The 17,031-nt window shown below is 38.4% G+C and overlaps 1 protein-coding gene across 1 annotated transcript in view; it reads left to right on the top strand.

Moving 5' to 3' along the window:
- PIEZO2 (piezo-type mechanosensitive ion channel component 2) overlaps positions 1 to 17,031 on the top strand; it is a 290,522-nt gene that overhangs the window by 186,151 nt on the left and 87,340 nt on the right. Inside the window, exons 10-17 of the mRNA XM_014540247.1 lie at positions 2,880 to 2,918; positions 3,858 to 3,996; positions 6,901 to 7,049; positions 9,878 to 10,108; positions 12,077 to 12,200; positions 12,848 to 13,134; positions 14,278 to 14,426; positions 16,512 to 16,685. Coding sequence (XP_014395733.1) covers positions 2,880 to 2,918; positions 3,858 to 3,996; positions 6,901 to 7,049; positions 9,878 to 10,108; positions 12,077 to 12,200; positions 12,848 to 13,134; positions 14,278 to 14,426; positions 16,512 to 16,685 — 1,292 coding nt within the window. The remainder of the gene's footprint in view (positions 1 to 2,879; positions 2,919 to 3,857; positions 3,997 to 6,900; positions 7,050 to 9,877; positions 10,109 to 12,076; positions 12,201 to 12,847; positions 13,135 to 14,277; positions 14,427 to 16,511; positions 16,686 to 17,031) is intronic.

Below are 17,031 nucleotides of genomic sequence, written 5' to 3'. Positions count from 1 at the left end.
TGTTCTTCATTTAAAAAAAGTAAAGCTGTATCAAAACCTAAGGAAGTAATCTGTTAGCACTGGGTGGTGAAAGTCTCAGTGTTGAAATACATTGCAGATAATACTTTCACTCTATTAGGTAGCCAGCCACAATAATAACTCAAGAAACCACTTAGAGAAGATCAAAACAATCTATATGAATACAATTAAGTGTCTCTTACTACTGTGAAGCAACAGTATGGATTGACAAGGAAAAGTGAGTCACAATTGGGTAATTTATATAACGTTTTGAGCACATATTAACCATTTTGAACTCAACTCAATCAGTGCCATACTGACTTGCTAAAATGTCCCATTGGCAATGTTCCAAAGACACAGAATCTTATTTTTTTGGATGGAGTCAGCCATTTTGCTTTGTAGCATGTTAGAGTATTGAGGAGCAGATGCTCTGATTTATTTGGTGGTAGGTGAGTTTCTCTAAGACACATGGTCTTATGCTACCCATGGCCGTCCTGTGCTGAGAAAGGGTGGAACAATGAAAACGCTGTCTCAGGGAGCTGGCAGCCATGTGGAGAAGATGTGGCACCCTTGGATATCTGAGGATTTCCAGGGGTCCTTTCTTCTCTCAATACACCATGTTCCAGAAGATCCTGCTCATTTCACTAAGTGATGATATCCACGAAGGATAGCCCCGCAGTTTCCAAAGTGGGGCTTCTTGAGGCCCTTACAGCAATCCACAAGTTCAAAACTATTTTTGTAATAATTGGTTAAATATTTACCTTTTGTTGTGCTAATGAATTTTTTTCTGATGGTACAAAAGCACAAACCAAGGCAGTGGCATGAACCCCTACAGTCATGGTCAACTCTTCATGGCCACACACTTGCAAAAAACAAAGCAAAAAGGCCAGTTCCACTTAACTATATCCTTGATGGACCAGAACTTTTTATTAATTTTCTTAAGTCTTAACCTTAGAGCACACGTCTTTTTAATATTATGTGTGACAAAATAAGGAGTTGGCACATACTAAAGTATGACAACTGTGTCAATGAAAAGCATTTGATGGGTCATTGGAAGTGTGGGTTGAACTAGCCATTTTTTATTAAACACCAGGTTTACTTAAAAGAATAGCTGATAGACAGATTGTGATTACTCAGGTGTGGGTGTTTGGCAGACAGTTACTGGAAAATAAATGTAGTGAGCCAATCTTTTCAAGGCATCAGCTCACAGCATTTGTCGCCAATGATAAAATTTGAACTTTTGAGTGAAAATTCAACGATGGACAAATTTGTATCTACTTCTGAGGGCTTGAAAACTTCCCAATACTTAGGGACTATTTTGATGGAATCAGTGCTGATATTAACAAATGTGCTGTTTTAGATATTGTGGCTGAAATATGTCAATACTTGGTAGGGCTGTATGACTCACTGAAGCAAATCACCAACATATGATATTGCGACCTGTGGGTAAAAGATCCATGCAAGGTGCAAGGTACAGGCATACCTTGCTTTATTGTGCTTTGCTTTATTGCACCTCATAGATATTGTGTCTTTTTTCAAATTGAAGGCAAACCCTCCACTGGCAAAAAGATGATGACTTGCTTTATGTCAATACTTACTTTATTGCAGTGGTCTGGAACCAAACCCACAATATCTCCGAGCGTGCCAGTGTATCAATGGATTTTGATGAAACACTGTGTAAAGTTTGATTTGATTTCAGATTTCACATTGCAGCTAACCTTCAAGTTCCTGCCATTTACTGAGTTTGATGCAGTAGCAAATGAAACTATCTACCATTATCAGGATAGACTATTGAAATGCTTCTTCCTTTGCCAACTACAAATCTCAGTGAACCAGATTTTCTTCCCATACTTCAACCAACACAACATATCACAACAGATTGAACGCAGAAACAGATATGAGAATCCAGCTGCCTTCCTTTAAATCAGTCAGACGTTAAAAAGATATGCAAAAGCATAAAACAATGCCACTCTTTTCTCTGTTTTTAAAATGCAGCTATTTGAATATCTATGTTAACATATAATGGCTATTTAGTTTTCAATGAATATGTAATATCTTTCAATGTCTCAGTTTTCATTTCTCAATGGTAGATACTGACAGATAGTACTAAAAAAAACCCTTTGGGCCCCCCCCCCCCAGTGATTTGTAAGAATGTAAATGAGTCCTGTTTTAAAAGACCTGGGGACCCCTTTGTACTGGCAAAGCAAATGTTTATTATTTAGGGGGAGCCCAAACCATCCGGCACTAACATAGCTAAAAAATACAGTCCTATAATAATTCTTTTGTCATAGACAGCATGCAAATCTTAAAATAGTCTCAAAACACACAACAAATAATGTTTTCTTTATTATGAAACATCTATTTCTTGAAAAGCGAACATTCAAAATTTTGCAGTGTCTCAGAGGGTTCTAGGAATTCAAAATCAAGCAGTTTAATCTATTAGAACAAAACACTGGAAAATATAATTAACATTTATAGTGATGTTGTTTACGTCTGCTTACTTGCTGTTAAAATTAAAAGTTAGCATCAGAAGCTGGCAATCTATAATAATAAAAGCGTAATATGCTAATTAGATAAGACATCCTTCCGGAAGTTCCTTCCAGATGACCTTCCAGACGAAGCTGCTGCAGAGGGGGCAGAGGCAGTGGTGGGGGCCAAGCCCCTTGCACGAATTTCATGCATCAGGCCTCTACTGTTATAATAAACAGCAACATCCCATTCAATTATATGTACCTTTACATTTTGCATGGCAATTTTAACATACTAGCATCGAGCTAGTTAAGAGAATGGATATGTGTGTGGTGAAACTTGGTAGATATATATAAACATTACAATGCTTTCGGCTTATATATTAACATGCTGTCCTGCATTGCTTTTTGCAGCTTTTATCCATGACCCAAGATGACTACAAGCCATCTGATGTTAGTATATCCTTAGAATTATTATTTATATGTGCATAAGTGATGTAAAGGTGACGTAAATGGAATTAGCTCCTTTAGTATATTTTAATGATCTATACAATCTCTATAACTTTTTGAATAATTACTTTGTAGAAATTAGATCTGGTTTATTGCTATTAAAACACTGACTTGTGAACTCCAGCATAGTCATACAGAATGTATTTAAACTTTTAAAAAACCATGTTGGAAGTTTTAGAAAGCATTTTGCTCTGTGGCTTTGCCTGCTACATAATTTGAGTAGGAACTCTTACGTGTCCATGGACACACACATATATGTATATGTGTATGTTTATATGCATATCTTTAAAATTGTAAAGCCAAAGAAACACAGGGGGGAAAATAAACAAGAAATTGCACATAGTATATGACGTATTACAATAAGGGAATTACAAGCTGGCAGCATCAGGCAGAGATCCCCAGAGGGAGTGCCGTCTGAGCTGAGACCTGTTGCATTAGTCCTGTGCAGAGGCCGTGGGCTGTGGGGCAGGACAAGGAAGGGCCAGGGCAGCGAGGCTCCTGGGCAGGGCCCAGGAAAGGTCTAGAGTCCCTAGAGCTGGAGGCTGGCTGGGAGGAGGACGCCATGAGAGCAGAGACTGGCAAGATAGGCCAGGTCATCAGGCCTCAGGCAGCCTTTTCCAGAGTTCATAGAACAGAAGTGCATTGCATGGTGTTCAGCAGAGACGGGACAAGGTCAGAGTTACATTTTATTGCGATCTGTCGCAATTGGAGAGGAAATAGACACAATTTCATCTTGCTAACGTGGAGAGCTGACTAAGTTGTTCGCTATCCATCCATCCTTGACTGTGGAGTTATACCTTAGCGTAAGGGCAGGAGGCTGTATGTCCACACTGAAAACAGCAGCTGCATCACAGATGTGCCTCTTCCCTCACGCCCCCGCAGGGCCTGCTGGTGACCGTGAATGGCAACCCTGTGGATTACCACACCATCCACCCGAGTCTTCCCATCGAGAACGGCCCTGCCAAAGCCGAGCTGTACTCCACGCCGCAGTACCGGTGGGAGCCCTCGGATGACTCTGCAGGTGAGGAGCCAGCTCTGCAGACTGCCGTCTGCCCGGGGCTTTAGTTTCTCGCAGGCATAAATTCAGCCTGACATCTCTGTCTTTTGTTTATTGTTCATCGGATTTGGTTCTTTTTTCTTCTTTCTTTTTCTAACAAGTCTTGTCTTCCAAGGTTGGTATAATTAAGCTCAGTTCCTTAAGTGCTCCCTTTATTCTGCCCCAACACATGGTTATGTGTGTTCTATCCTTATCTACAAACTAAGAGGCATAATCAGGGCAAATGTTGAAAAATAAAAGGTAAAAAATGATTTTAAGGATGTCAACTTGTGTATATGTATGTTTTAGTCTTTCCGTCATTTGATAATGTAATCCTGGTCAATAGTTCTGCAGGTTAATGGATGAATCTTTTCAGAAAGAGTTCTTTTTGTCTATTAAGAAGAGGAGAGGGTCAAAACTTGTACACGGCCCTCCCCCACCCTCCTTATTTTCTGTGTATTATGTTAAAGGAAAGCAGCTTGGGGTGGAGGAGGTCTTGTCCTCAGACTTGGTTTTTAGGCCCACACAGCATTTTCTTTTAAAAAAAAAGTTGAATAGTAACCAACATTTTAAAAGCTGCAGCTCTCATCTAGAAATGCAAATGTCCAGAATCCCTTGAAGAATACAAATATCTGGCAAACTAGTCCCTTTTTTCTGTAATGCAGCAGCCGACTGGACCACTGTTGTCGTTGCCTTGTTGGAGACCATGCCAATCACCAATTCATAGACAGAATTAGCTGAGGGGAGGAAAAGCAGAATGCATGCAGGTGGCAGCAAAGTGGCTACAACAATATAATGGATTTTTCTCTCTATTTTTATGGAATTAAAGCTAGAGTTGTTATATATTATCCTAAATTTAGTAAACAGCCAGCCACTATCCAATCTGTGTTATCAGTACATTGAGCTGACTCTTACGTCCTTTTCTCTCATAATTCTTTACCAGGCTTATTCTAATGCACTGTTCTTCATGGTTCTTTATGAACACTATCAGTGTTTCCTGCAGTTGCCTCTGACAGTGCATCTACTTAGCAGTACAAATGGTTAGTACATTATCCAACATTCCTCCGTAAGGTCAGATCAAGTTCAGTTCTCTACCCCACCCTGAACCCCCACACACACACCCCGCCCCAGCTGGCATCTGCAATCCCTACAGAGCACCCGACTCTACTGGTTAATTGCCCATTTCTCCTTCCTACGTGCATATGTTTCAGTTTGCAACTCGGACTTACATGAAGGTTTTCACTTAGAGAATGTGTCAGGAAATACACTGCTTTCCAAAGTGTGGTCTTCACACCTGTGGCATTAGAATCACAAAGGGAAGGCCCAAGAACAAGCATTTATGGCATCGGATGTTTGAGACGTAGAGGTCTGAGCCAAATATCCTTCTATTGACACATTACTTAACATGAAAAGAAATTAACAGAATTCTGACTGCTGACGAGGCAAACCCACACATACTAAATCATAAACTGAACTTTCGAAAGTAAAACAAAAGTTTTTTTTTATTTGAATCTATATATGCAAAACCCACACATACTAAATCATAAACTGAACTTTCGAAAATAAAACAAAAGTGTTTTTTTATTTGAATCTATATATGCAAAAAATGTTATCACTAGAGAAGTAGCATGCCAATAATTATAAAATCCATCAAATTTAGATTTTTCGTGACTGTCTCCACTCCGTGGACTCCCCCAATAAACTCCAGGCTCGTCCTGCCTCAGCGTTGGAGGGATGGGGGGCAGTGGGCTTCTGCGGGAAGAAATGTCCCAGTCACCCTTAGAGGCTCACTGCTAAGCCTTCTTGGCCACTGGTTATTCGGTGATTTATGCTCCCTTTTCATGGTGCTCAGTAACTCCCTAAATGGGATGTAGCCTATTTAATTTAAGAAATACAAAAAGGACATTTTACTTAAGTGTGTCACTCATTATTTCATCTGTAAAATCAAAATAGCTTCCCTGACATCTGTAGGAGGATCTTGCAGAGAAATCCTTCACACCCATGGCAGTACTTTCCTGTTGCTGGTCTCTTCAACTCAGCCCTTTACACTTTCTCTCTCTTGCTTTGGCCTGATCTTTCCATCCTCAGTATGACTTACCCGCCTCAGCATGACCCAAAAGGACACTATGGACCATCACATGCCCTCTGGCAAAGTGGTTGGTTGGTGGGTTTTCTACACTTTTCCTGTATCCATACTCCACATACTCTTTGTATTAGTTATCTATCACTGAGTAACACACTTAGTGGTTTAAAACAGCATTTATGTCACCCTGTTTTTGTGGGTAAGAAATTGTCTGTGATTAGGTGGATATTCTCTGGCTCAGGGACTTCATGATGCTGAAGTCCAGCTGCTGGCCAAGCCCGCGGTCCCATCCGAGGGCTCTCCTGGGGACAGTCTGCTTCCGTGACCACTCACCTGGCTACTGGCTGGCCTTATGCCTTTGCTGACTGCTGACCAGAGGCATCAAGCCCTTGCCACCTGGGCCCCTCCATTGGCAGCGTACAACATGGCAGCTGATTTCTCTCAGTATTCTGTTCTTTAGAAGCCCATCAAAGGTCCCACCCACAGTCAAGAGAAAGGGTTACACAAGACAGGAACACTAGGAGGTAGGGGGTCATCGGCGAGCGTCTTAGAAGCTTCCCTCCACACTCTCTTAAATCAAATTTTTCTTCCTGTAATTTCTGAGTGCGGGGCCCCATTACACTCACCAAGCAAAACTTAATGGTTCTGTTTGAATTCTAAGGACTTTGTGAATTGGAAATAATCTCTGAAGTCTTAAATGACAAACCATGCTAAAAACGTACATGGGCAGCATTGCTTGGGACATTTATACAAAATTCTTATACTGTATTTGCATAACTAGTTACATAAAATATTTGTCTCTCTAGAAAAGAAAGAGGAAGAAGAGGATGAGAAAGAAGAATTTGAAGAGGATAGGAGCCATGAAGAAAAAACAAGCGTGAAAGTGCACGCCATGGTCTCTGTGTTCCAGTTTATTATGAAACAAAGTTACATCTGTGCCCTCATTGCCATGATGGTATGTACGCGAGGCCACAGCACGGGTGCTGGGAAATGTGCGCATGGCCTGCTGGCTGGCAGCCTCGCTGTCCTCTCAGGAACGGCAGGAAGGTCTTAATCTCCCCACTGTTTTGGCGGAGAATGTTTGGTTATATTAATTTTTCATGGGATTTTTATATTATGGATTTCAAAATCATATCCTCTTCCGCTCAGCCTCCTTTTAAATATTAATACATTTCTCCCAAATTAGCCTAGCAAGTCAGATAGTCCCTATTTTGCTAATTTAAAAGGACATTTTGTGTAGTTTTTCCGAGTGATATTGAAGGTGTTCAAGATTACCATAGATTGCTTTTATTTCTTTCCGATAGTAAGAATTGCCTTCACATCTTGTCTTAGATTTCAGTGAGACTCTTTTGTATCTCAGCTGCAATAAACTTTTACCAATATGAATGTCAAGCAACCGGAGTTCCCAAGGGCTTTTGCTATTCTGAGCGCTCAGTATAGGCATGTTTCTACTCACCTCTAGGTGCCTCCTTCATCTCTCGTTCCACAGCATCAGAAACAGTCTTCTGGCCTCCACATAGATGATAACAGAAAGCCTCATTTCCATACTTCCTAAAAACAAACTCTCATGGGAAATCGAATTTATTTTTGAGAGACCTAACACTTATTTAACACAAAACTCTTCCGAAGTATGTGGTTAATGGTGAGAGATCTCATGAATATCTTTGATGATAAAAATGAAAATATTCTATAAAGCTAGGGGGGAAAATACCTAGACACTGTTTCCTCCGTCAATGTATCCACTGGGATAGCTGAGAGAGGAATGGAAAACAGAAAGCTCCACAAAACTAAAGGTGGCTCTTTTTGAGCTTGCAAATTCTGTTCTCTAAATAATATGAATTCTGTCCTCTTTGGGTCCTTTTTGATATTTTCTACAGATCAATCTCTACAGCAAAATATTGATTTTAAAATATCAAACATATAAATGCAACTTACAAATCTGATTCTTAACTCAAAAGAGCATACACTCTCTCCCCTCTCTTTCTAAAAATAAGCCAGCTAACTTTGGTCCCTGTTTGTAAAGCAATAGGGCTTTAACATCTTTTTGAATACACATTTTGTAGGGGAAAAAATCCATTCTAAAAACAACATAAGAGAGCAGATCCTTCATTAGGGACGTGCCCTTATCTGTTGCCATTTCTGTTGTGTTAGTGGAGCCACAGTATTAATGTTTTAAAAAATGCCTGCCTTCCATGGAAGCTCCCCGCTGCGCAGGCTTTTAATCACAGGCAGAAAGAGAAGTCCCGAGGAGCTGACTCTGTTAGAACAATATATGTATTTATTCAAGAATACTGTGGATATACTAACCTCTCAGGAAACCCAGACACTGAACGTAGGAAGCAACATACTGCAGAGTCTGCTTCCCAACATCACAACTGAGAGGCATAGGATACTTTGGCTTTAAGAGGAAAGAAGTTTTAAAAAATCCGCATCACTTGTTTTTCTCCCTTTCTCACTCTCACCTTCCAAACAAGAACAGTGTGCAGGGGAAAAATCTGCTGGGATTAGGATACCTGTGAAGTTCACTTTCCCTGGGTCACACACACAAAAATGGTAGTCACATCTGCATCTCATACTGGGATAAATGCATTAAATACAGTATTTAATGCAGATACATTAAATGTTACCTGAATTTTGATAAAACACCATTTCCTAGAAATAAATTTTTATGAAAATACTTCAGACTTATCATAGTTGTCAGTCACTAACTTAATTTTGATAAAAAGGAATTTTAATTTTCAGTTTATACCTATATGTTTTAACCAACAATTTAAGATAATTTGCCACTTAAAAAGCTAGCTGTGCTTTAGGACAAATTTGCAAATTGCTGAGAGGAAATATTTGTTGGGTCCATGCTGACTTCCTTTATCTTAATACTTTCCTACTTTCCAGAAGCAAAACAGACTTGTAAAACTTCAGACTTTATTAACTAACTCTTGATAAATAGTGATATTAAGGAATATGATTGATTGCAATTAGCACCAAACATATCTATAATTTTTTTTGTATCAGAGATTATGGTAAAACATGATAGAATTCCTGAAGTTAATAATATTTGTGAGACTGATTTACTCATTGTTCTGGTAGCTGCCCTTTGAGATACATTTCTGATTCTTTGATAGTTTAGTGTGAATGGAAGAAGATGTATCATTTGTACAAACGGTGTGAGGGCTCTTTAGTTCTACTCCTTACAGGACAGAAGCTGAGGCTGGTCTTTAAATTAACGTGGCTTTTTGTCTAGGGTGTGCAGAAACCCAACATACAACTTCCTCATGTGCATTTTCTAATTTATATCATTGCATTTTCTTGGGTCATCTGAGAGTGATCTGTGAAGCGCACCAAAGTATGCTTACCCTGGTGATTCCCACAGCTTCCATTTCTGAGCCCAGCTCTGGGCCACACTCAGCACTCTTAAATAACTGCTAACTCCAAGATAGTTTGGTAAAAGAGGGGAGAAAGCACTTACAGTTGCTTTTAATACTGCAAAGCAGGGTAAAGATGAAGACCTTTGGGGCTAGAGGGAAAAGAACCTGGAATGAAGACCCCCTTGCCTTTAAATCTATTCCCTATAGGCATTTCAAAAGCAATGTTCTTCTCAGGGGAATCAGTCTTTCTCTTCTCTTTTCTCTCTGTACCACAGGTTGGGATCTCTCTCCATGCTTTCAGCACAACTCTCTCCTCTCCCCGTTTGAATGTTACTTTTATAGATGACTTTTAACTTACCAGAGTAGATGGCTCTGTGCTGTACTGACCACTGCTTTCCCTCCCCCTTCCTCCCTCAAGGCTTGGAGCATCACCTACCACAGCTGGCTGACTTTCGTGCTGCTGATTTGGTCATGCACTCTCTGGATGATCCGCAACAGAAGAAAATATGCCATGATCAGTTCTCCTTTTATGGTTGTCTATGCAAATCTATTGCTGGTATTACAGTACATATGGAGTTTTGAACTTCCAGAAATTAAAAAGGTCCCAGGATTTTTAGAAAAGAAAGAGCCAGGAGAACTTGCCTCAAAGGTAAGTGACTAAGAAACCAAGAACATAAAACATTGTAACCACAATAAGCATAATAATCATATCTAAGCAAAAACTTACAAAAATCGGTTCCAAATATGCACTGCTTTACAAAAATGAATAGATATGAAGCTATAATAATTCAAACACGAACAAAAAAAATATTACACCATGCTTTTAGATCTTATTTAAAAGTGACAATGCTTTCCACTCAAAGAACAAATATAGTCCAAGTTATTTTTAGTATAAATTATACTTTAGTACAGTGATTTTCAATGGGTGTGCTACAACTGGGACACTTGTGTACTGCAAAATTTTTTAAAACAGGCAATACCTGACTATTGCAGGGGCACTGACCTCTTTTCTTTTAGATTGTCAAATAATAATAATAAAAAAAACAACAACCAACACAACAATAAGCCACTGGTATGAATGAATCAAAAATATCCCTATTTTTTTGTTAGATTGGCAAAAACATATATTTTTGGTGTGCCTCAGAACTTTAGTAATTACTTTATGTGTGCTATAAGATTAAAAAGATTGAAAATTGCTTGTATAGTAGAAATGAGATGGGGAAACAGTAAAATAAAATGTAAAACATATAGAAGGATTAGAGGACTTTGACAATTGATTTGCAAAACAGGCTGAACTCATTGCTGTTACAGATAATCATTGATTATTAGTTAAAATATTGATCTCTAATTATGTCCTTAAAAAGTTTTTATAGTAGCAAAAATTAAATATGACATGCTTTTCTTTCTTTACTGATTACATATAATATTCCTTCATCTGTACTTAAAAAGTTCATAATCTTTTACTATCCATTTATTTTTATGGCCTATTTGAAGATTAGGTGCCACAACTCTCTTGTTTGGTGAACAGAGTAGCATATTCTAAACATACATCCCCTTTGTGTTGATGACTTTGTGTTAAGACAGTAAAAGCAATCATGTGTAATTATGAATGAGCCTTGAAACCCTTCTTTAGGCAGAGAATTGCTCTCTGAGAGAGACATTCATTTACATCACATGAAATTCACCTTTTTGATATGTTACAAGGCATATCATAGAAGTAATCAGACATAAATGGGGTGTTGAGTAGACCACACAGAGGATTGGTTCTTATAACAAATTTTTTGGTGAAGGCTATTGGAGGTAAAGGGAAAAAATCCTAACAGGTGAATGCTAATCCTAATAGGTGAATTGGATTATAATCCTCTGTGTTCATTGATCATGACAACTTTATTCATTCATTTATTTGTTTATTAATTCATTCATATAAAATATCCATACCTACCCTACTCTCACCTTCACTCCCAAACTTTAATATTGATGAGACTTCTAAAATTGCATGTCATCTAACTAGTTGAATTACCTCCTGTCTAATTTAGAATTAACAGTTCTTTGGGGGAGAGGGACATTTGGGGGGCAATAAATTTTTTTACTTATAAAAATGTTATTCTGGGGAAACTAAGGTCTGTACTTATATTTTAATGCACCCGGGAGTTTTTTAAAAAAAGGCAGCAAGACTTTGTTATAGGTAATAATACAACTCCAAGATCATAAAATATCTATCATGATGACATTGGTCAAAGCACATTATTAAACACTCACTGTTGACAGATACCAGATGGGTCACTGTGACAGAAATTAAGAGAAAGAAAGAATATGGCCTGGGTCTTCAAAGGTCTGAACACCTCCGATGGAGGCAGACACAGCTATTTTGCCACATTCTTCAGCTCCTAGAGTGTCTCATTTCTGGCTCCACCCAACTACATCAACTACCACCTTCAAAACCTGGCTTTTAACTCACCTTCCCAACGAAATCAAACAGGTGCTTGACACTGTCTCGAATAGAAAGGTTAATTGAGCAAGCTCCCACTGAAATGTGGAGAACATGTTGCATTTGTTGAAATGTATTTACACCCAGAATGGTGGCTTAATTCTTGTTTTGCTAATTCCCTATTTTCAGATACTTTTCACCATTACTTTTTGGCTACTGCTGAGGCAACACCTCACCGAGCAAAAAGCTCTTCAAGAAAAGGAAGCTCTTTTATCTGAGGTCAAAATTGAAACTCAGGAAATTGAAGAAAAAGGTAAATTAGTGTGTATAGTGTGTGACTGGAGATTTTTTTGCTCAGCAGAATTACAGAGAAAGAGCCCCTATGCTTCAGACTAGGTGGAAGGTGAACATTCACTTGGAGTGATAAATAGCAGTATTGAACGACGTGAGATTTAAATTACACATGAGATTCACAGGAGTTTTTGAAAATATTGTATCATTTGATCTTCACAAAAGTGATTCCCACTTAAGGGAAGAAGGAAGAAAGGGCTAAAAGAAGTTAAATGATTTATCTAAGGTAATATTGTAAGAGCCACCAAACAATCAGAATTCAAAATTGAAATAGTAGTTTTAATTTGTGTTATTGTTGCCTATTTATTTTTCTAGAACCTGTTGTACTTAAAGCTATCATGGATATTGCAAATGAAATAGGTATTCTAAAAGATTAGTATAAAATATTACCAAATTTATTTCTTTTAAAATATATCATAGAAAGGTTATAAAATTTGACAACGATTAGTTATAAATGCTTCCTGGTTTACTAGAACAGTCTAAAACCATTCAAATCACATAGTAACACATAAAATACATGCTTCCATGTCCCACATCTGACACCTGTTCAAAGTGTGGTTTTGGTCAGGGAACCAGCTCGGTGTAATGGCACAGTCTTTTATTTTGAAGATGACGAACAAGATACACAAGTGGAAGGAGAGGCTGAAGAGAAGGGGGAAGAAGAGGAAGAAATGGAAGAGAAGCAAGAGAGTAAGAAAGAAGAGGAGGAGGAGGTGGAAGAAGATGATGACCAGGACATCATGAAAGTCCTTGGCAATTTGGTGGAGGCCATGTTCATTAAGTACTGGATCTACGTCTGTGGAGGAATGTTCTTCTTTGTCAGCTTCGAGGGTAAAATTGTGATGTACAAAATCATCTACATGGTGCTGTTTCTGTTCTGTGTGGCCTTGTATCAGGTGGGTCATCAATTGTCCTCTAGTTTTTAATTCTCACACCCATCCCAGGAATATATGTGCGCTTCCTATGATGGCATTCTAAGTTACTATAATAATCCCGTGAACAAATATCACTTAAGTGATATTCAAGTCAAACATTACATATTAAGAACTCTAAAATGGGAAGTGACTTCAGTTTGTTCATAATTTTAAAATTTTAGGTTCTTAAAAAGCAATTAAAAATAGTTCATGAGCTTTTCAAAAATGTTTGATTAAAAAAGGAGCCTATGAAATTAGGTTAATTTTAATAGCAATTTAAGAACAATGACTGAATAATCTAAAATACTGAATGATATACAGTTCACTTGTGTTCTAGAATCTGGAATCAGAAAACTGGGTGTGTGTATACACCTCTATTGTAATGTGTCAACTGCTTAAGCATTTTATTAATTAGAAGTTATAGAATATTGTATTATACTTAATTAGTCTCTCTACAAATTCAGTTTTAACTGGTGATAAAAGTTTTAATTCAATGATAGAAACAAGTGCAGCAGTAAAATGTTCTTGCATGCAGCCAATAAAACATATGAAGCAACTGTAATAAACAAGAGTATATTACATGTGGAGATAAAAATATATCAACTGAAATAAATCAAGTTTTGAAATACTCTTAAAAATTCAGGGAGGTGCTCTCTAATGAACATCCATGAGCTTGTAGTAAAGAACAATGTTTTCTCTCCATGGTGGTTTCACATTTTTAATCATATACTACCACTTTGATTTCAAAACTGAGGCAGTTTTCTCCAAGCTATAAACAAAATGATGGCAGCATCTACTATACTGTTCCTTGAATGTCCTATAGACCATAGCTTGTGCTAAGAGCCTTACAAACATTATTTTATCCTCTTAACTCTCAGAGTGGTTACTTACAGAGGAGGAATCAGAAGCTTAGTATGGCCCAGCCATTTGCCTGAAGACATAGTTAACTTGGGGTGCTACCGAGATTCCAATCCAGATCCATTCAACTCCATGAGGAACAGAACTTATACTTTATTTTCAAGTATTTGTAAATATCATCATCTGTCTTAGTTGAATAAACTGGATATTTTTTGTGAATTTTTCTATAACCAGTTTTTTGTTTGTTTTTCAATGACTGATTCACAGGTGCACTATGAATGGTGGAGAAGAATTCTAAAATATTTTTGGATGTCTGTGGTTATTTACACTATGCTGGTGCTTATCTTTATATACACATATCAGTTTGAAAACTTCCCAGGCCTGTGGCAAAATATGACTGGATTGAAAAGAGAAAAGTAAGCAATTTTGGTGTATGAAGGAATGTAAAAGTGACAAGCAGGATTAAGACTTGAAAGCATATTGTTCAAAACACTTTTATGGAAGATTTTAGTAAAACCTGGTATAGTTAATGTCTATAAGTTTCTTCAGAACATGATTTGTGTCTTATTCATTTGTGTTCTCTCCATCTAATCCTGATCTTGGCACATAAAAAGGACTCTGTGAATATTGACTGAAAAGTGAATTGACCGAAAGTGAATTTTCAGCTCTATTTTAATGAAATGACATTTTCTAAAATCAGTTTTATGTGAAACACACCTGTTTAGTACTTAACCAGTCATGTTTTCTGGTTTCCAAATGGAAGCTCAGCTCTTCAGTTCATCAGTAGTTCATGGACTCACCATATAAAGCAGCAGCCTCTCCTCACTCGTGTAGCTTGTGCCATGATTATAAAGAGCAGTCGATGACACAGGGAAAAATTATTTAAGTGCTTATAGACTAGTGGTTATGAAATGATTTTCCTTGCGTGTGTAATAGATGGTACTCTATCCTTTTCTAGTTTGCTTCTTTAAATAACTGAAATTAGTTTAGAAATCCAACCAGAATTGGGCATAGAGTAAATATACTTTGGTGGCTAAGAGAAGAGATGAAAAGGATCACCAAGCAGCTAGACTAACACATATTTAATATGTATTCAACAAATATTTATTGAATGCCCTCCATGTGCCAGACACTGTTCTGTGCCTGGGAATACAACAGGAAGCAAGACAGACAGAATCTAAGCCCTTTACAGTTTATATTCTAGTAGAGGAGACAAACCAAAGAGAGACTTAATGTATAAATTAATTATAAATTGTGACAAGTCTGTAAAGGAAACAAAAACAGGCTGAGGTAGTGAACAATGAGGGATTCCAAACATAAATGAAGTGGTCAGGGCAGGCTGCACTGAGGAGGTGTCACTAAAGTCCCACCTGAAATATAAGAAGGAGCTTGTCTTTAGAAAAAAATGCGTGAGTTGAGATCTGAGATGCTCAAGAGCATCCCAGGCAAAGAGAACAGCAAATGCAAAAGGCTGGACAGAAATCGGCACATATGAGGAACTGAAGGAAGGCTCTCCGCCAGGAGCAAGGGGGTGGAGAGTAGAAGGAGAAGAGGAGAAGAGGTGGGAGAGTTCAACCAGGCACCCAGGACGAACATGACTTCTCGGTAGTACTGGTTGGTATTTCGTTCTTGGTGCAATTTTAAAAAGTCTTTAAAGCACCTGACTGAGAAAAAGTGATGTGTCAGGAGGCATGAGGAGAAAAACAAGAAGACTGCTCAGTGAGCAATAGCAGTGAACCTGTGAGACACGATGGTGGCTTCACCCAGAATCGGTGGCGGTGGAGATGGACAGCAGAAGTGCAGGTTCAGGAGATGTTCAGGCAGGCAGTGAAGGCAAAGTGGATGAATGAGATTTAAGAAAAAAAAAGAATCAAGGAAGACTTCCTGACTTTGGAATTTGGCACAAGTTAGACGGATTTACCAGAGGAGACTCGAGTGGTGAGAGAGGTAGAGAACAGCTTGGCTGAGGAAAATAGGGAAGTTAAGAATACTGTTCTCAAAACACAAAGTATGAAATATCTATGAAACAACCAACTTCCAGTAGACATTTTGGTATGAGAGTGAGAGTCCACAGAAAAAGCCTGCGTTTTAAATGCACATCTGAGTCAATGATGTAAAGATGATATTTAAATCCCCAGGAGGAGATTGTATTTTCTAGGGAAACTAAGCTCCAGGAGGACTCAGTACTGAGCCCTGGGGGATTTCAGCATCTGGAGGTTCAATGGAAAAGCAGGAGGTGGTGACAGGAGAGGGAAACCAGGACAGTGTGGGGGCATGAAGACCGGGGTTGTTTCAAGAAGGAATAGAGGCAAAATTAAACAAAGACAGAGAAGCAGTCACTGAATTTGGCAACATCAAGGTTGTTATTGTCCACTGTGAAAGCTGGTAAATTGGACTGCTGGACACCTGACGAAGGTGTCATTTACAGTAAAAAGACTGTGTCTTCATTGCCTAAGAAAGGGTCTTGTTTCTCTCCCCACAACCCCCACAACCCCCCGCAGGCTTGAGGATCTCGGCTTAAAGCAGTTCGGCATGGCTGAACTATTCACTCGCATATTCATCCCAACCTCCTTTCTGCTGGTGTGCATTTTACACCTTCACTATTTCCATGACCGGTTCCTGGAACTCACAGACCTAAATTGCATTCCCAGCAAGGAAGACAGCCCCATCTACAGGTGAGTGAGCGCAAGAAGCACACACCTCTTAGGAAGGCAGCCCGAATTTCTCTCCTTCCTTGGCCACCTTGCAAGAAGCCAATAATCTAATTTAGAGTTTCAACCTTGAACTTTCCATGAGTATCAACCTGTAAGTGAGAAAAAAAAAGAAAAAATGTGGGATATTTGATGACACTTTTTGAAACAATTGGTAATGATTATGACATTAATATATGACTTTGGTGGTAGTTATTGAGTAGATTCAGAGTAGCTGTATAGAATAAAATAGTTTAGAGTTGGTGATGTATATTTTGTGTCTAACTAATTCAAAGGAGTTTTCTATTGTGCTGAAAACCACTAAGGAAGT

The sequence above is a fragment of the Myotis brandtii genome, unplaced genomic scaffold (assembly GCF_000412655.1).
Source record: "Myotis brandtii unplaced genomic scaffold, ASM41265v1 scaffold240, whole genome shotgun sequence".
NCBI classification, from domain to species: domain Eukaryota; kingdom Metazoa; phylum Chordata; class Mammalia; order Chiroptera; family Vespertilionidae; genus Myotis; species Myotis brandtii.
The sequence above is the reverse complement of the archived record's forward strand: the minus strand, read 5'-3'. Positions and strand labels throughout refer to the sequence as shown.